At 37.2% G+C, this 21088-nt stretch overlaps 1 protein-coding gene across 4 annotated transcripts in view; it reads left to right on the forward strand.

The window, feature by feature from the left end:
* Positions 1-6664: 6664 nt before the first annotated feature.
* The window catches only part of LOC148352521 (histone deacetylase 4-like), a 96399-nt gene continuing 81975 nt past the window's right edge, over positions 6665-21088 (forward strand). For all 4 annotated transcript variants that reach the window (XM_088353046.1, XM_088353047.1, XM_088353048.1 and 1 more), the window contains exons 1-6: positions 6665-6855; positions 12060-12266; positions 12341-12486; positions 14387-14537; positions 16654-16768; positions 19255-19373. In XM_088353046.1, coding sequence (XP_088209172.1) covers positions 6852-6855; positions 12060-12266; positions 12341-12486; positions 14387-14537; positions 16654-16768; positions 19255-19373 — 742 coding nt within the window. In that variant the 5' untranslated portion in view covers positions 6665-6851. The remainder of the gene's footprint in view (positions 6856-12059; positions 12267-12340; positions 12487-14386; positions 14538-16653; positions 16769-19254; positions 19374-21088) is intronic.

Consider the following 21088-nt stretch of genomic DNA (forward strand, 5'->3'; position numbering starts at 1 on the left):
TACTCATTGTGTTATGCCTCTTATACACTTCCACCAATAGGGGCGCTCAAATTAAATATTGTCAGAAATAGGAGATACTTTCTAACTTATGGATCTTACACACTTCCCCCACTAGGAGCGCTCTAATTATATAAGGTCAGATATAAGACATGAAAAGGACCAGTTTATTTCCAAACGTGCCTTTTAATACGACGGCCATTTTTATAGATTTAAACAGAAGAGATCTCTTATTTTAGTCATCAATTTAAAACTGTGTCCTCCAAATGAGCGAGGATTCCTAAATAGTTGACGATGGATAAAAAAAAATAATAATAAAAGCGTATTTATCTTTTTCATGTCTTATTTCTGACTTAAATTAATTAGAGCGCCTCTAGTGGGGGAAGTGTGTATAACAACTCGGAAATTATCTCTTATTTATGATGAAATTGAATTAGAGCGCCCCTATTGGTGGAAGTGTATAAGATGCATAACACAAAGAGTAGCTGTTATTTTTTGCTTTATCTAATTAGAGCGCCACTAGTGGTGGAAGTGTATAAGACGTTTAACTCAAAGTGTATCGTATCTCTATTTAATTAGGGCGCCCCTAGTGGTGGATGTATATAAGTTGCATGACTCAAAAAGTATTTCCTATTTTTGACTTTATTTTTTGACAGCGTCCCATAGTGGTGAAAGCATATAGGACACATAATTAAAAAAAAAAAATCTTATTTCTGAATTTATTCAATTAGAGCACCCCCTGATGGTTAAAATGTGTAAGACACATAACTCAAAAAATATTTTTTATTTTATTCAGTTAGAGCGCCTCCTGATGGTCAAAGTGTATGAGATACATAACTCCAAAAAGATTTATTATTTCTGATTTTATTCAATTAGAGCGCCCCCAGATGGTCAAAGTGTATAGGACACATAACTTAAAAAATATCTCTTATTTCTAATTTTATTCAATTAGAGCGCCTCCCGATGGTCGAAGTGTATAAGACACATAACTAAGAAAATATCTCTCATTTCTGATTTCATTCAACTAGAGCGCCCCCGATGGTCAAAGTGTATAGGACACATAACTTAAAAAATATAACTTATTTATGATTTTATTCAATTAGAGCGCCCCCCCGATGGTCAAAGTGTATAGGACACATAACTCAAAAATTATCGCTTACTTATGATTTTATTCAATTAGAGCGCCCCCCGATGGTCAAAGTGTATAGGACACATAACTCAAAAAAAAAATCTTATTTCTGATTTCATTCAACTAGAGCGCCCCCGATGGTCAAAGTGTATAGGACACATAACTCAAAAAATATCTCTTATTTATGATTTTATTCAATTAGAGCGCCTCCCAATGGTCAAAGTGTATAGGACACATAACTCAAAAAATAACTCATATTTCTAATTTTATTCAAGTAGAGCGCCCCCGATGGTCAAAGTGTATTAGACACATAACGAAAACAAATCTCTTATTTTTTTACTTTATTAAATTAGAGCGCCTCTATTGATGGAAGTCTATAAGCCGGATAATTCAAACAGGAAGAGTTTATAGCCAAAAATATGTTAGCTTGAAGCTAAATATGAGTCATTAACTCTGTTAAATAAACAAAAAACAATTCAATGTCAAAAAAAATGAATGAGTTAAAAGAAATATCTCAGTAAGTCACATCAGTGATACAATGAGTATAAGGTGTAGGTGTTTGAAGGGGTTGCAAAGAGAGTGCACGTATATTATAAATAACCCCAATCAATAATAAATGACACGCTAGCTCCCATTTTTGGGGGAGTCTGGCTACACAACTCTCACGGGAGTCGGATGAAAGGAAATCCCCGTCCTCCCCTCCCTCACAGTCCCTACGCAGAAGAAGAACCGAAGCTAGCCCTGAAATAATAGTCGACGTTTTTTTCGAGCGCTAGTTTATTTGTGTGTTATGAAAAATGCCGCTTAGCATGATTTATTCATCAAGTAGGACTCGGACATGCCGTGAAATCATTACGCCGCCTGCATTATTAAAGGTGCTACGGCACGCATGCAGATGATGGCTGCTTCACTTGCCGCCTGCTGCCAATCGCAACATGGCAGGGTAGCCGATCGGGTCCAGTCGGTGACGACGTTTACGTGCTGGCGATTGTCCGACTTGGATCGGAAATTCGGTTTTTGAGCGATCCCGATCGATTGTTTATACGGCCGGAGACGAACGGATAACCTCGTAAACACTATACGTGGATGGATACAACTGTGGTATCTGCTATAGATAGATGGACACAACTAGGGACTTACACTACATATGGAGGGAGACCATGTGTGGCATTCACTATAGATGGATGGCTACAACTGTGGTATCCACTCTATATGGATGTATACAACTGTGTACATCGAATATATACGGATAGATACAACTGTGACGTCCACTATAAATGGGTGGATGCAACTGTGGCAGCCCTCATATATCAATGGATACAACTGTGACATCCACTATAGATGGATGGTCACAACTAGGGACTTAAACTACATATGGAGGGAGACCATTTGTGGCATTCACTATATATGGATGGCTACAACTGTGGTGTCCACTATAGATGCATGGACACAACTAGGGACTTAAACTACATATGAAGGGAGACCATTTGTGGCATTCTCTATACATGGATGGCTACAACTGTGGTGTCCACTATAGACGGATGGACACAACTAGGGACTTACACTCCTGATGGACGAAGACCGTTTCTGGCATTCACTATAAATGGATGGCTACAACTGTGGTATACACTATAGATGGATGGACACAACTAGGGACTTACACTTCCAATGGAGGGAGACTATTTGTGGCATACACTATACATGGATGGCTACAACTGTGGTATACACTATAGATGGATGGACACAACTAGGGACTTACACTTCCAATGGAGGGAGACTATTTGTGGCATACACTATACATGGATGGCTACAACTGTGGTATACACTATAGATGGATGGACACAACTAGGGACTTAAACTACATATGAAGGGAGACCATTTGTGGCTTTCACTATACATGGATGGCTACAACTGTGGTGTCCACTATAGATGGATGGACACAACTAGGGACTTAAACTACATATGGAGGGAGACCATGTGTGGCATTCACTCTACATGGATGGCTACAACTGTGGTATCCACTCTACATGGATGTATAAAACTGTGTACATAGACTATATATGGATAAATACGACTGTGACGTCCACTATAAATGGATGGATGCAACTGTGGCATCCCTCATATATTTATAGATACAACTGTGGCATCCACTATAGATGGATGGAGACAACTAGGGACTTACATTACATATGGATGGAGACGATTGTGGCATCCTCTATAAATGGATCAATACAGTAATGGCTTCCACTATATATGGATGGATACAACTGTGCACTGGCACTAAATACGGCTGTAGAAAACTGTGTACATCGACTCCATATGGACAGAGACAACTGTGACATCCACTATAAATGGATGGATACAACTGCAGCGTCCGTTATATATTGATGGATACAATTGTGGCATCCTGTATAAATGGATCGATACAGTTATGGCTTCCACTATAAATGGATGGATACAACTGTAGCATCCCTTATATATTGATGGATACAATTGTGGCATCCTGTATAAATGGATCAATACAGTTATGGCTTCCACTATAAATGGATGGATACAACTGTAGCATCCTTTATATATGGATGGATACAATTGTGGCATCCTGTATAAATGGATCAATACAGTTATGGCTTCCACTATACATGGATGGACACAACTGTTGACTTACACGCTGCATGGATAGATGCACAAAACCTAGCTAAAAACCCTCCTAGCGCCCTAAAGTGCAACTGTGTATTTTTTCACTAAATTCTGTTCGGCTGTTTCGGAGCCTATGAACCACATACGAACACATACACGCATAAAAAAGTTTAGATTTCATTTTTTTTGTTGCACTGGTTAAAAAGTCACCAATATAAAAACATAAATCTACTTTATTACTGAAGAGTGCAAAAGGATTTCCGAAATAACTCCCATCGTCTTGTTACTATGTTATAACTATGTTATAACTGTGTTATTACCAGGTTGGTATTATAGATAGGCTCAGTCAACCTAAAACTCACTTGATATTAAAATCTGTGTATGAATTCAAGGTTCCTGGAAATATAAAGACTTTGACCCCCCCTTTTAAATGAAGAGGGGGGGGGCTTCTCATAACGTCCGGCCTCTTATCAGGGTCACGAAGCTCGGGTACGTTTTTGACGTCAGTCGGGCTGATAAGGCTGCCTTTTTATCGATGCCAGGTGTTTACCCATCCTACCATTCCGTGCGGGACTTCAAAAATAGATTTTCAAAACACAAGGGGGGATGAACTTTGCGCCGACGCACTTTAGCGCTAGCGCATGCTAGCACAGGAAGATACCAATCAGCTTTATTGATGTAGCACTTTCCCGGCATATGAAAACGAATAGAACGAAATAGAAATGATCAACAAATCAAGAAATTAGAAAGGGAGAGGCACAGAGAAAACATGTGAGGATTTTAAAAAAAAAATCTCTTGTGTTTAATAGATTTTTGAGGATCTTGAAAGTGTTTTAAGTCCAATTATTTCTTTAAAATGAAGTTTTTCAAATCAACTCCGCTCGATAAAGGCAAATAGCATAGCTAGCATTAGCATAACTGACAGAATTGGAATTTGATTTTTCGAAACAGTCCAAAAAGTTGATTTAGCAATTAAAAAAAAAGAGCCCAAAAATGACGCATGGCAAGGCACAGAGAAACCATGCAAGGATATGTCACGACCAGCACACAGGGTGGACCCAATCGCGTAACGTTTTCTCACAGTTTTATTGTGATCCGACGATTGCTGGTCGCGGGAAGCAAGTCGCTCTCGTACTCGGATTGTGATCCGAACACGGAAGTGGATTTTCCGTAGTGATGGCGGTGTCAGGGACGGAAAAAACGTGGTGGTAGGCGAGTCGTAAGCCAGAACAGGAGAGCAGACGTAGTCTGGGACAAAAGAGGCCGTAAGCCGGGACGGGAGAGCAGATGTGGTCAGGATCCAAACGGGTTGTAGTCGGAGACAGAAGGGAGCAAAAACGGGACAGGTGGGAGTCAGGGTCCCAAAAAAAACTTGCCTAGTATTCACTGAGGTTTGCAGACGGACTGACAACAGGGGATTGACAGGATTGGGTTCAAATAGTGACAGGGAGCCAATCAGAACCCCAGAACATTATATTGTCGGTTATATTTGTTCACTGAGCAAACCAGAAATCACATGTACCGTATATGAATTAAAGTCCCGCCTACTATCTCTTCTCTCATTGGTCTGTTGGAAAAATTGACGACATAACTGTCCAATGAACTGAAACGAAGAAAAAGAAAACAGAAAGTCATCAAGTTTCACAAGAGTGTCTGTCTTATATCTCTGACGGTGTTAAGAAGACTGGTATGATGTTTAAAAAAATTAAAACAGTGAAATAAATGATATTTCAAAGGTAAAAATAACAAATATAGTGGGTATATTTGTTCATTGAGCAAACCAAAAATCACAGGTACCGTATATGAATCAAAGTACCGCCTACTATCTGTTCTTTCATTGGTCGATTACAAAGATTGACGACATACGTGTCCAATGAACTGAAACAAAGAAAAAGAAAACAGAAAGTCATTAAGTTTCACAAAAAAATATCTGTCCTGTACGTCTGACGGTGTTTAGGAGCATTGTTCCATGTTTAAAAAAATTAAAACAGTGAAATAAATTATATAATAAGGAAAAAAGAACAAATATAGTCGGCATATTTGTTAACGGAGCAAACCAGAAATCACAGTAAACGTATAAGAATTAAAGTCCCGCCTACTATCTCTTCTTTCATTGGTCTGTTACAACGATTGACGACATAAACGTCCAATGAACTGAAACAAAGAAAACAAAACAGAAAGTCATTAAGTTTCACAAAAATGTCTGTCCTGTCCGTCTGACTGTGTTTAAGAGCATTGTCCCATGTTCAAAAAATTAAAACAGTAAAATGAATGATTTTCTAAGGAAAAAAGGACATATTTAGTCCGTATACTTGTTCACTGAGAAAACCAGAAATCACAGGTACTGCATATGAATTAAAGTCCCGCCTACTATCTCTTCTCTCATTGGTCTGTTTAAAGATTGACAATATATATCTCCAATAAATTAAAACGAAGAAAAAGAAAACAGAAAGTCCCAAAAATGTCCGTCCTGTCCGTCTGACGGTGTTTCAGAGCATTGTTTGATGTTCAAACAAATTAAAACAGTGAAATAAATGATTTTTCCAAAGAGAAAAACACATTATACTTTAAAGTCGTTTTTATTTAAACCAGAAATCGCAGGTACCGTGTATGAATGAAAGTCCCGCCTACTATCTTTTCTCTCTTCTCTCATTGGTGTATTACAAAGATTGACGACATAAACATCCAATGAACTGAAACTGAGAAAAAGAAAACAGGAAGTCCTCAAGTTTCACAAAAAAATGTCTGTCCTCTATGATTAGGAGCTTGGTTTAATATGGCATTTCTAAATATTTCGAAGTGACGCACAAATGATGTAACCTACTCGATATAAATGAAAGAATTGATTCAAACGGAGTGAGGGAGAGAGGGGCGGGGGAGAAGCCCAGTGTTGAGGGAGGGGGTGAGGCAGAACGGAGCGAGCGCTTCGGCGAGGAGAAGACAGACACCGCCGAGAAGGAAAACAAACTTCTCTTGGAAAATTATTTCTCCCTCTGGATTAACTTTCAGTTTTTTTCCCTCTCTTTGGGATTTAAATCTCATTTCGGAGTGACACTTTGCCCGGTTAGCAGCGAAGTAAGCGCAACTGATGGGTAAGGATCGGGAATTCCCACCCAGCCTCTCCCGACTTGGTTTGGTTTATGATGTTTGTTTTTTTTTGTTTACGTATTTTAAAATGTATATTTTGTGTTTTTTTTTCATTGAGATTTGTGATTCTAATCTGCGGTTCCGTGTTTGTTCATGCTCATGGTCCTGATGTACACGGCTGAGTACTGAAGTAAAGGGAACAGATGGCGCAGGGTGCAACATGCGATCACTATGTGCAAAACTCCCAAAACAAATCCGAAAAAAAGGGCTAGGTTGGTTTGATTCTTCGATTTTCTACCCTGAAAATTAAAAATAGTTTAAAAGAAGTTAAAAAAAAAAGATGAATGACAACTTTATTTCGAACATTGATATAAAAACAGAACAAAAACAATACAAACAACAACAAAATAATGTTACATAATATGTTCGAAAAGGGGTCATAAGAAGTAGATGCTTATATTTCCTACCCCTTCATCTTCTCTATTAAATACACCAATGATAATAACAACATAAAAACAAAGTTTGACTCCACACACAGACACACACATACTTTTCCTGGTGGTTCTCACCTTCGGGATTATGAATTTTCGACAGCCCCTTAAATGATAACTTCCCTCTTTCCGAATGAATAATTTATGGATGTTTTCTGGCACTGTTTTTGTTGACCTTAAATAGCAGTTGTGCAGTGAAAAAATTGACTAAATCATCCAATTTTAATCATTTGGACTGCAAGAATAAAATATGAGTATGATTCTGATATCCTAGCCCGTGTATGGTTCTAATTGCACGTTTTTGGAGGATAAAAAGGAGCTGGAGTGAACTTTTATAATTATTGCCCCTGACTTCTGCACAATTTAAGATGCTGAGAACGTTTTTATTGGGTTGGAAAGTTAAAGTTGGGATAAAGGTCTTGGAAAAGATGAGATTTTGAGGGATACATTTGGACCACGTGAGGCTAAAATAATACAACAATGATGATTTTCTGCTTTTGTTTTTTCTTACTTCCTTAAAGTAAGTTCCACGGACAGACTGAGGAGATTATTTCTTCCTCATGCCGTGAGGCTCTTTAACTCCATCCGGGGGAGTAAAAGCCCACATGAAACCCCACCCCCACATTTGCATATGACCCTATTTTTATAATACAATGTGTATTTTCCGTAGCACTATTTCAATACTCTATATCAACACGTTGTATTGGGTATTTTTGTATTCTATATCTTTTATTTTATTATTTTATTTTTCAACACAAGGATACTGCTGGAAATGTGAATTCCCCTACGGGAATGAATAAAGTATCTATCTATCTATTGAAGGATTTTATACATTTGACTATAAAGGATTTTATACAATTGAATACAAGTTACATTTATTGAGTGCATGAGTGCTATCTATCTGTTAGATAACTAAAGATCTATCTATCTATCTATCTATCTATCTAGAGGGACAGTGTGTAGAATTAACTGCCTCCTAGTGCTGCAAAAAACTTTTATTCAGTGAAAAAAAAAAACATGAATTGAAATACAAGACAAAAATACGTGAACTAACATACCAATCTTAACTTTTATCAAAGAAAAAAATCTTAAATCGAGATTTTTTTTACATAGTGGAATCCCTACTCAAGCTAGTTTTTTGCTTGCTGTGGGACAAACAATGGATTCAAGTATATATATCCTGATTTTATTTTTGGCGATTTTCAAAATAAAAGTTTCTTCCCGGAATCGAATATGTTGACGTCATATTCGGTACGTAAAAATGCGGGAATGCTAACAAAAAAAGTGGAATTTGAAAGATTATGATGATAATTTGATAGCTTACATTTAGGCTTTCCCCCATCCCCTCTATTTTATTTTATCTTCTTCCAATGTTAACTGTAAATAGGATTATTCAAATTTTACGTTGAGATTTCAGTTTATGACATTTAACGACTGTAAACCTGTTGCACTGTGTAAATGTTATGTTATTTTTGTTTCAGTTGAAAAAAAATATCATCACAGACTGATGAACATTGTTTGAACATCACTCATGGTTTATTGTCCCAGGAGCGTATGATTTAAGGTGTTTGTTTTTTTTGCTGGAAATTTTAATCGCAATCATCACTTATATCGCCGTTATCGAGAAACGTGATATAAATCCACTCGGCACCTTAGTATCGTGATACAATCCAACTGGACCAAACCATATCGTCCCACCCCTATGTGGCACTGATTTTTGTTTGCAACAGTGCCATCTAGTGGTGAAATATTACACAGCGGAGCTTTAAAGATGGGGTCCATACTTTTCAAATAGTGTACTGTCTGACGCCATTTTCTGGCTGAGATCATCGTTGCAGCCTCTGTCATTTTCCTTTTGTTGCAAGTGCAAGTATGTGAAAATCTTAGACCCGCTCGAATGAACTTCGTCCTTTTTTTATATTTTGGGGTTTGTGTAGGTATCTGGATTGTATTTGAAACAAGTCCTCTTCTTACTTTCAACAGTTTCATTCTAGAATATAATCACACTCCTCCTCTGCCCTCCTCCCCTAAAGCAAAAGCCTGTGTTTGTTTACTCCACAGTTGGGTTAGGGTTAGGGTTAACCCTACAGCATATTGTGTTCATTCCACAATATTTAGCTTATTTTGCTCTAGGGTTAACTCTAACCCAATATTGACCTTATTTTGCGCTAGGGTTAATCATCATTCGGGTTAACCCTAGCCCTAACCCAAACCCTAACCCAATATTGACCTTATTTTGCGCTAGGGTTAATCATCGAAAAGACTCTTCCTTTTTTATTTTTTGGGGTTTGTGTTGGTATTTGGATTGTATTTGAAACAAGTCCTCTTCTTACTTTCAACAGTTTCATCCTGGAATAAAATCACACTCCTCCTCTGCCCTCCTCCCCTAAAGCAAAAGCCTGTGTTTGTTTACTCCACAGTTGGGTTAGGGTTAGGGTTAACCCTACAGCATATTGTGTTCATTCCACAATATTTAGCTTATTTTGCTCTAGGGTTAACTCTAACCCAATATTGACCTTATTTTGCGCTAGGGTTAATCATCATTCGGGTTAACCCTAGCCCTAACCCAAACCCTAACCCAATATTGACCTTATTTTGCGCTAGGGTTAATCATCGAAAAGACTCTTCCTTTTTTATTTTTTGGGGTTTGTGTTGGTATTTGGATTGTATTTGAAACAAGTCCTCTTCTTACTTTCAACAGTTTCATCCTGGAATAAAATCACACTCCTCCTCTGCCCTCCTCCCCTAAAGCAAAAGCCTGTGTTTGTTTACTCCACAGTTGGGTTAGGATTGGGGTTGACCCTAGTGCAAAATAAGGTCAATATTGGGTTAGGGTTCGGGTTAACCCTAGCCCTAACCCGAACCCTAACCCAGTACTTTAATTCCTTGTCCTCCATCACCTGTACCACTGATGGTCTAATGGCAAAATGACCTCACTGCTGCGATCTAGGTTTGATTCCCGCTGCAAACAATGTTAAACAGCGTTAAAAGCCCATTGGTTTTACACGAAAGGTTTTGTTGTAGTATCAATTTCGTGTGCCTTATAGTACGGTGCGCCTTATTGTGCGGGAACTCTTAAACGTGCACCAGTTTAATCTTTTAGAAATAAAACTGTGTGAATAGTCTTGTTGTAGCCTAGCCCTAACCCAACAGTGGAGTAAACAAACACAGGCTTTTGCTTTAGGGGAGGAGGGAAGAGGAGTAGTGTGATTTTTAACCCTAGCCCTAACCCAATATTGACCTTATTTTGCTCTAGGGTTAACCCTAACTTAATTGTGGGGTAAACAAACACGGGCTTTTGCTTTTGCTTTCCCTCTCTGGCTCTCTATTTCTTCACTCTTTCCTCTTTATCTCTCTTTTTTCTTCCCCTACTCGATCTTTTCCTCTTTCTCTCTGTCTCTTTCTCTCTTTTTTCCTCTCTTTCTTTCTCTTTTATTTTTTCTTTCTCTCTCTTCGACTTTCTTTCTTTCTCTCTCTCTCTCTTTCTCTCTCTCTCTCTCTCTCATTTTTTTCTCTTTATTTATTTCTCTCTCTCTTCACCTGTCCCTTTCCCCACCTTTCTCTATCTTTCTTTTTCTCCCTCCTTTTCCCTTTCTTTCGCTCTCTATTTCTCTCTCTATATACACATACATGTCTTTCTTTTTCCTTTCTCTCTCCCTCTCTCTTTCCCTTTCTTTCTATTTCCGTCCCTCTATTTACATATTTGTCTTTTCTTTTTCTCTTTTTTCTTTAACTGTCTTTCTTTGTTTCTTTCTTTCTTTGTTTCTTTCTTTGTTTCTTTCTTTCTTTGTTTCTTTGTTTCTTTCTTTCTTTCTTTCTCTCATTCTCTCATTTTTTCTTTCTTCCTTTCTTTCTTTCTTTCTTTCTTTCTTTCTTTCTTTCTTTCTTTCTTTCTTTCTTTCTTTCTTTCTTTCTTTCTTTCTTTCTTACTTACTTACTTACTTACTTACTTACTTACTTACTTACTTACTTACTTACTTACTTACTTACTTACTTACTTACTTACTTACTTACTTACTTACTTACTTACTTACTTACTTACTTACTTACTTGCTTACTTGCTTACTTGCTTTCTTTCTTTCTTACTTTCTTTCTTTCTTTCTTTCTTTCTTTCTTTCTTTCTTTCTTTCTTTCTTTCTTTCTTTCTTTCTTTCTTTCTTTCTTTCTTTCTTTCTTTCTTTCTTTCTTTCTTTCTTTCTTTCTTTCTTTCTTTCTTACTTTCTTACTTTCTTTCTTTCTTACTTTCTTTCTAACCCAACAGTGGAGTAAACAAACACAGGCTTTTGCTTTAGGGGAGGAGGGGAGAGGAGTAGTGTGATTTTTAGCCCTAGCCCTAACCCAATATTGACCTTATTTTGCTCTAGGGTTAACCCTAACCCAAATGTGGGGTAAACAAACACGGGCTTTTGCTTTAGGGGAGAAGGGGAGAGGATTAGTGTGATTTTATTCTAGGATGAAACTGTTGAAAGTAAGAAAAGGACTGTTTCAAATACAATCCAAATACCAACACAAACCCCAAAAGATAGAAAAGGAAGAGTTTATTCAAGCGGGTCTAAGATTTTCACATACTTGCACAAGCAACTGTCATTTTCCTGTTGTTTGTTTACTCCACAGTTGGGTAAGGGTTAACTCGAGAGCAAAATAAGTTTAATATTGGGTTAGGGTTAACCCTAACCCTAACCCAATATTCAGCTTATTTTGGGTTTTCTTTGTCACAGTTGACGTGAGGGCAGCCCTGGCCACGCAGGTCCCCCCGGTTGCCGCCACCAGCAGGATCCTCCCTATGGACCTTCGGATGGTGGACCACCTCAACCACCACCATCAACAGCAGACAAGCTTCGGACTACTTCCGCCTCCTCACCCGGCCCCGCCCACTCCCGCCTCTCGCCCCGCCTCCGATGAGTCGGGCAACGGGCCGATCATCGGTGAGGACCCGGCGGCGACCGTACCGACTGAGATATTATTTTCGTTTCTGATGTTTTTGGGGATGGTGGTGCAGGCCACCAGGAGCAGCAGCTGCAGGAGGAACTGGTGGCCCTCAAACAAAAGCAGCAGCTCCAGAGGCAACTGCTGATCGCCGAGTTTCAGAGGCAACACGAACAGTTGGCCAGGCAACACGAGGCGCAGCTGCATGATCATATTCAGGTAGGGATGCTTTCCGATCGATTATCGGAACCGATATTCGGGAATTATATGGGTATCAGTATTTTTTTTCATTATTCGACTGTCCTACTAAATATCTTTAAAACGAGCTTATGCATGCTCAGATGCAGCTGAGCTTCTCTATCCCTCTCTTCCCTCCTTCTGTCTAGTTTTATGTACCTTTATACTGCTAACAACGATTTTGTTACCTGGATAGTTAGTTTTTGGTTTAAGTAAAATATAATTCATGTTAGTTGTGTTGAAATTCTCATTTATTTACTGTAAATTGTTTCAGACAGCTATTTTAGTTTTATTTGAATTTATAACAACTAATATAATTTGTTTTGTTTTGCATTATTAACAATTTCTCTCGCCAATTTTTAAGCGGCTCCAAATATTGGTTATTGGCCACCTCTTGATGCTAATAATTGGTATCTGTATCCGCCCTGAAAAACACAAATCGATCGATCCTTTATTGCTAGCATATATTTTAGTTTTAGAGTTATTTCTTTCTCTTTTTACTCTCTTTTCTCTATCCCTCTTTTTCCCTCTCTCTCTTTCTCATTTCCTCTTTCTTTATTTCTCTCCTTTTTGTTGTTATTGCTCTTTTTTATCTTTATTTCTATGTTTTTCTCTCCCTCTGTCTCTTTCTATTTATTTTTCTCTCTCTCTGTTCTGTCTTTCTTCTTTTTTTCTATCTACTCTTTTTCTCTCTTTTTTATTTGTCTTTCTCTCCATCATTATCTTACTCTCTTTTCTGTTTCTTTCCCTCTCTCTCTCTTACTCTTTCTTTTTTTTTCTCTGTCTTTCTCTGGTCTCAATTACTTCTTTTACTCTCTCTTTTATTTTTTCCCTCTCTGTCTCTCTATTTCTTCACTCTTTCCTCTTTATCTCTCTTTTTTCTTCCCCTACTCGATCTTTTCATCTTTCTCTCTGTCTCTTTCTCTCTTTTTTTCCTATCTTTCTTTCTCTTTTATTTTTTCTTTCTCTCTCTTTGACTTTCTTTCTTTCTCTCTTTTTTTCTCTCTCTCTCTCTCATTTTTTCTCTTTATTTATTTCTCTCTCTCTTCACCTGTCCCTTTCCCCACCTTTCTCTATCTTTCTTTTTCTCCCTCCTTTTCCCATTCTTTCGCTCTCTATTTCTCTCTCTATATACACATACATGTCTTTCTTTCTCTCTTTCTTTTTCCTTTCTCTCTCTCTCTCTCTCTTCTCTCTCTATGTTTTTCTCCCTCTCTCTTTCCCTTTCTTTCTATTTCCGTCCCTCTATTTACATATTTGTCTTTTCTTTTTCTCTTTTTTCTTTAACTGTCTCTCTTTGTTTCTTTCTTTCTTTGTTTCTTTCTTTCTCTCTTTCTTTCTTTCTTTCTTTCTGTCTTTCTTTTTTTTTTCTTTTTTTCTTTCTTTCTTTCTTTCTTTCTTTCTCTCTTTCTCTCTTTCTCTCTTTCTCTCATTCTCTCATTCTTTCTTTCTTTTTTTCTTTTTTCTTTCTCTCTTTCTTTGTTTGTTTGTTTCTTTCTTTCTTTCTTTCTTTCTTTTTTCTTACTTTCTTTCTTTCTTACTTTCTTTCTTTCTTTCCTTCTGTCTTTCTTGATCTCTTTCTGTCAATCTTTCCCTTTCTTTCTTTCTTTCTTTCTGTCTTTCTTTCTTTTTTTTTCTTTCTTTCTTTCTTTCTTTCTTTCTTTCTTTCTTATTTTCTTTTTTCTTTCTTTCTTATTTTCTTTTTTCTTTCTCTCTTTTTTTGTTTCTTTCTTTCTTTCTTTCTTTCTTCCTTTCCTTATTTCCTTTCTTTCCTTTCTTTCTTTCCTTTCTTTCCTTTCTTTCCTGTCTTTTCTTTCTCCCTGTCCTCATCCCTCTCCCCAGTCTCTCTCTCATTCTTTCTCTGTTTTTGCGTGTGTGTCAGCACCAACAGGACGCCATGGCTCTGAAACATCAGCAGGAGCTCTTGGAGCACCAGCGCAAAGTGGAGCAGCAACGCAAGCAGCAACAGTTGGAGAAGCAACATCGGGAACACAAACTCCTGCAGCTCAAAAACAAGGAGCGGGGGCAAGAAAGTCAGTTGGCATTTTCAGAATTATTCACCCCCCCCCCCCCACTCTTAAGCAAAATACTTCCACTAATATTGCAACGTGACTCATTTCCGTCGTCATGGAAACACAAATGTTCCTGTTCCACTGATCATCCATTTGCTTATTTTATATATATATTTTTTCTATTTCACCAAGCATTTCAACTCACTAAAATAAAAGTACTAAAAAGTTCAAAAATATATCACGATAAAAACATTAAAATATCATAATAATAGAACGAAAATGAAGTAAAATGATAATAATTCTAAAAGCAAAGAAATAGGATTACTACCTTTACAAAATACCAGGGAATATTTTAATATGACTACGTGTTTTATGTCAACGAGTAAGAATCATTGTAAAAGAAGGAAAATAATAATAACAATACAGAATAAATCAAAATAATAGATTCAATTCAATATGAGGGAAATATAGATTGTATTAAAATCCATACAATTATGATAATAAATAAATACTAAATACTACTGAGAAGATAATTTCTTCCTCATGCCATGAGGCTCTTTAACTCCACCCGGGGGAGTAAAAGCCCACATTAAAGCCCACCCCTACATTTGCATATTAGCCTATTTTTATGACAGTGTGTATTTTCCTTAGCACTAGTTAAATACTCCTTATATTGGGTATTTTTGTATTCTATATCTTTATTTTATTATTTTATTTTTCAACACAAGGATACTGCTGCTATCTATCTATCTATCTATCTATCTATCTATCTATCTATCTATCTATCTATCTATCTATCTATCTATCTATCTATCTATCTATCTATCTATCTATTTAGATCTAACTGAAGATCTATCTATTTGGATCTAACTGAAGATCTATCTATCTATCTATCTATCTATCTATCTATCTATCTATCTATCTATCTATCTATCTATCTATCTATCTATCTATCTATCTATCTATCTATCTATCTATCTATCTATCTAGATCTAACTGAAGATCTATCTATTTAGATCTAACTGAAGATCTATCTATCTATCTATCTATCTATTTAGATCTAACTGAAGATCTATCTATTTAGATCTAACTGAAGATCTATCTATTTAGATCTAACTGAAGATCTATCTATCTATCTATCTATCTATCTATCTATCTATCTATCTATCTATCTATCTATCTATCTATCTATCTATCTATCTATCTATCTATCTATCTATCTATCTATCTATCTATCTATCTATCTATCTATCTATCTATCTATCTATCTATCTATCTATCTATCTATCTATCTATCTATCTATCTATCTATCTATATCTATCTAACTAAAGATCTATCTATCTATCTATCTATCTATCTATATCTAACTAAAGATCTATCTATCTATCTATCTATCTATCTATTTAGATCTAACTGAAGATCTATCTATCTATCTATCTATCTATCTATCTATCTTAATATTACTGTTCTTTTTTATTAAAAAAAAATAAAATCATGGTAAGAGCATAAAAAAGAAATGATTATGGTAATAATAATTACAATATTGATATCATTATGATAATAGTGAAATGGTACAAAATAAATCAAAATAATATAATGAAAAATAAATTTCTATGATAAATATATATATATATATATATATATATATATATATATATATATATTGCTAATGAGAATAATAATAGAATATAATAAATACATGTACTATAATCAAACTTACAAAAATATATAAAAGTAAAGACTAATAAAGACTGTTACTAATAAGAGTAAAAAATACAGCAAAACATAGAGATACAAACATATATAATATAAAAAAATATATAAAATATCAATTTTTAAAAAATTCAATGAAAAAATATAACGATGTTTTTGCTTTTATTTTACCAATAAAACAAGTTAAAAAAATTGGAAAATAGGAACTTTTTGCCAATGGAACAAAAACAATTTTATATTTATTATATGTATATTTTTTTGTATTTTTTTCCACTTTCTTTTCTTCATCAGCAGTTTTTAAATGTGCATTATTATTTTCCGCGATATTAGCTATTTAAAAATTGTGTGTCAATGCAAAGTGAAACTGACTTTGGAACAGAATCAATGAAACGGGTTTCTTCTTCTCTTGTTCTTTCCTGCCAGGCGCGGTGGCCAGCACGGAAGTCAAAATGCGACTCCAAGAGTTTGTGCTCAACAAGAAAAAAGCCTTAGCCCAGCGCAACTTCAACCACTGCCTGCCCAACGACCCTTACTACTGGTACGGTTGAGTCCCACCCTGACAAAAACCCCATCGAACTTGTCATTTCCCTACCTAATCACCTTCCAGCACCATCAATCTGTGTTATTCATCCTTTTCGGAGCCAAGGCACATTTCTTGCCTTGGAAGGGCTAATAATTAAAAAAAGAAGCTTATACAGGATTTGTATGGATGCTTGAAATCCTTAGTACAGACGCTCCCCTACTTACGACCATTCGAGTTAGGAAAAACGATAGATACGAACATTTTTTTCGGGATGTCGAATAATATCCGAACATCGCTGGATCGTGTGTCTTCTTTCACAGGATATTACTGTAGTGTTTCTTTCCGCCACTACCAGAGTGTGGCGCTGTAAGAGGTCACCCAGCATCCACCCCGAAGAAGAAATCCATCTTTTACTTCCTATTTCGTGTGTAAACACACTGCACTGTATCACTAGCGCGCTAAGAACTTTGCCCTTTTTATTATTTGATATCTTGTACATCCATTCAATATGGTTGGAGTAAAGCGTAAAGAAGAGCTGAGCTGTTTCCTTTAAAATGAAAGTGGAATAAGAAAGCTTGATGCGGTTGAGAAAATGGTCAGACGCTTTTTTTCGGCCCCTTTTTACCACGGAAGAGTACCTCTTGAAACGCATCTTCCAAAAGTAAGTTAAACTTCACTTTATTTATCTTTATAGAGCAGATTATTTTATTAAACGTTTATTTCTCAGTACAAAACAATACAGGTTACTTATACAAGCCTTAACCATATTTATATAAACCTTAAACATACAAAATATAGCACTGAAGCAACTTACCAACAAATTCAACTTACGAACAATCGTCCGGATCTCGTTCGTAAGTAGGGCAGTGTCTGTAATGGTTCAATTTTAATGTTGTGTTTTCAAGGTCAGGAAAATTCTTGATTTCTGGGTAAAACGCTTGAAATTATTTCCAGTGTCGCGTTTTCCGGCATTCAGACTCGATAGACCGTGCTCTTAAATGATTATTTTTTTGTTTTAAATGGGTGTGTAAAAATGACACCGATGGTGGCTCCAAGTCCTAATTATCGAGTTGCGAAGTGCTGCGTTACTGCCCCCTACTGTCACATCAAAAAATTGGTGACTTATTCTGTAAAATATGATAATGACGTCTTGTATAGGCAGTTACCTGCTGCTGCTGCCACTTATGGTATGGAAGAGTACTGCAGTGTATGATTACTCTGCCCGGCACTAGATCGCACACTAATCAGAAAAAAAAAACAATAGTGATTTTTTTTATACTTATATCGCAATTTTGATGCGATTTTCAACTTTCAAAGAAAAGTCCATATTTGAGAAATTAATCATGGTGACATGCAAACTTACCTTGAGATGACGTCAATAATGAGTGAGAGTAAATGCCAAAATAACAAGTATAGATCAACAACAGAAACAAGTAGTTTTTACTGTCAATATACAAAGTAGAGTCAAATTGACACAGTATGAATGCGATTTAGAGAGCGGCTGGCTAGCTACACGCTAGCATCGTGTAACCATGACTTCAGCCAGGTTGCCGCAATGTTTAAAATACAAGAGTCACGAAAATCTAGCAGTTTCCCACAAGTTGTAGCTCCAGGTCAACATCCGTGTCATGGGTAATGGATCTGGCGTTGATGAAATAAAGTCTCAGAGCGTTGTTAACCTAGCCTAAGGCCAGGGTTGGGTAGGGTTACTTTAACTGGATTACTTTCAATTACTTTTGGATTACTCCAATACCAAATATGCTAATAAAAGACAAAAGAAACTAAATATGAATACAATTATGACTCACAACATGTGGTAAGCTTTCTCTCCTGGCTTTGATCTCTTTGATCTCCAGCAAAACGAACATAAAAAGGGACAGAAACAAAATGAAAATAAATCCAAACAGCTTGCCAACATCATTTTTGCCGTTCCATGTATTCCGTTACTCCCCAAGCCTGCACAAAATTTAGTAATTGTATTCATATTTAGTTTCTTTTGTCTTTTATTAGCGTATTTGGTATTGGAGTCATCCAAAAGTAATTGAAAGTAATCCAGTTAAAGTAACCCTACCCAACCCCGCCGAAGGCCAGACCTTTCTCTCTTGACGCCGCCTCGGTCGATACTCCGACACGATAACAATCCACAGAGCACCCGCTGGTGATCACCATTTCTTTGCGTTCGTCTGACTTTCCTCAGTATTCAATTTTATAATTGGATTTCTTTTCAATGTAAGGAGCCGCTAAGGCTACTCGTTATCACCTCTGCGTTTGTTTTGGTGGCCAATTGTGCAAAACTCTCTCTCTTTGACCGACAGCATACACCAGCCAATCACAGACACGCACACACTGCTTGCAAACTATGCCCCGCCTTTATTAATACTGTGACAATCCTGGTTGGCCAACTAATCCATCACTCCCAAACCCGGAACTATAAATCCTTGAAATAATCGCGATATAGATTAGATCACGGTTAAATGATTAAGATATTTCCGTCCCTGTAGGAAAACCCAACACAGTTCTTTGGATCAAAGCTCTCCTCCACAAGCACTGATGTCAGCCTATCAGCACGCAATACTGGGCACCTACGATCCCAAAGACGACTTCCCGCTTCGTAAAACAGGTAAGAAAAAGACGCCTCTCTATTCAGTAGGTTTCTCTTTGATGTTATAAAATCCATATTTGATATATACGCCACCATGCTCAACACACAACTAAATATACACATTTAAACTGACCCTCTGATTTAAGTATAGTATTTTTTATAGTTAGATGTGAGTCTATACAGTAGCAGTGTTCATTTTACCAATCTTAATCTATGGGTCCCCAAAATTTAGTGTTATCGAGGTTGAAATCGTAAATCGGCGACAAATATATATTATAAATCTATATATTCATTCAGTTTTAATCATCAAATTATTAATTCATTTTCTGCATCAAATTAATGTTGGTTATATACCGATTAAATGGATAACCACAAACCTGTCTTTTTTTTTTAATTTTCTCCTTTTATACTTCCTTTTTTTCTTAACTTCTTTATACAACATAATTCGTAATATCAATCATCAAAGCAAGTGAGCCGTTTGAGCCAAAAAAGCCGGTTCTCTAAAAAAAGACGGACTTCCTTTCACTACACAACGAGATCTCGTTTGCCGAGATCGGCGTGCAGACGAAAACTTGATCCGCGAGACCAAAACAACAATGGCGGATCTACCTGACGAAAAGTTTGGAGTGCGGTAAATCTTTGTTGAAAAAAGTAATCGGGTAATAATGACAATTTTGTGGCAAAAAGGTTGTGTCCCGGGGACGCACGTTGATTTGAGACTAAAAAAAGACGGACTTCCTTTCACTACACAACGAGATCTCGTTTGCCGAGATCGGCGTGCAGACGAAAACTCGAACCGCGAGACCAAAACAACAATGGCGGATCTACCTGACGAAAAGTTTGGAGTGCGGTAAATCTTTGTTGAAAAAAGTAATCGGGTAATAATGACAATTTTGTGGCAAAAATGTTGTGTCCCGGGGACGCACGTTGATTCGAGACTATGCGTCCCCAGGAAAAATGATGCGTCTAGGACGCAGGGATGCGGGCACGAGAACACTGCAGTAGGGAGAATATCAGTAGGGAGAAATTACACGCCCTCGTACTCTCTGCTTGAGAGGGCGCCACCTGAACTGTATTCAGTCGTAATTTGTGGGTCACTTACAATATATACAGTGTTGTCTGTAGTCTTCTGGGGCGGCAGTAGCTCAGGAGGTAGAGCGCTCGTCTTGGGATCAAGGGATCCCAGTTCGAATCCCAGCTCGTTCGTGTTACATGTCGAAGTTTCCTTGGGTAAGACACTGAACCCTTAATACCCCCAATAAGCAGGTTAGCGCCTTACATGGCTGCAAGGCCGCTATTGGGAAATGTGGAGCACATTATAAAGCGCTTTGGGAAGTCATTGACTTGAAAAGCGCTATATAAATGTAGATCATTTCATCATTTCATTTCCTTGGACTCATTTTTTGTTGCACTACACAATACAGCGACATTTAGTAAGCCAAAATCGAACACCGTCCCTTTAAGAACAGTGGAACGTTTCCATCAGCGCCACCCCATTCGGACCGACCTCACCCGGACCCTAGCTTCAGCGGCCCCCGACCGAACAGAGTTCGAGACCCCCGATTTATGCAAACGAAACGCAAGAAAGAGCGTTTTTGTGCGCGTCTCTAACAGGAAGTGAGGAACAGAGGACGCTACAGTTGGATGCTCTTCTGGCCACGCCCACACCATCTCCCCGCCATGACCTATTTCAGCCACGTGAATTATAGATTCGCACAAAATTATTTTCCGTC

Source organism: Urocampus carinirostris, chromosome 14 (assembly GCF_059441175.1).
Source record: "Urocampus carinirostris isolate Australia breed hairy pipefish chromosome 14, RoL_Ucar_1.0, whole genome shotgun sequence".
NCBI classification, from domain to species: Eukaryota; Metazoa; Chordata; class Actinopteri; order Syngnathiformes; family Syngnathidae; genus Urocampus; species Urocampus carinirostris.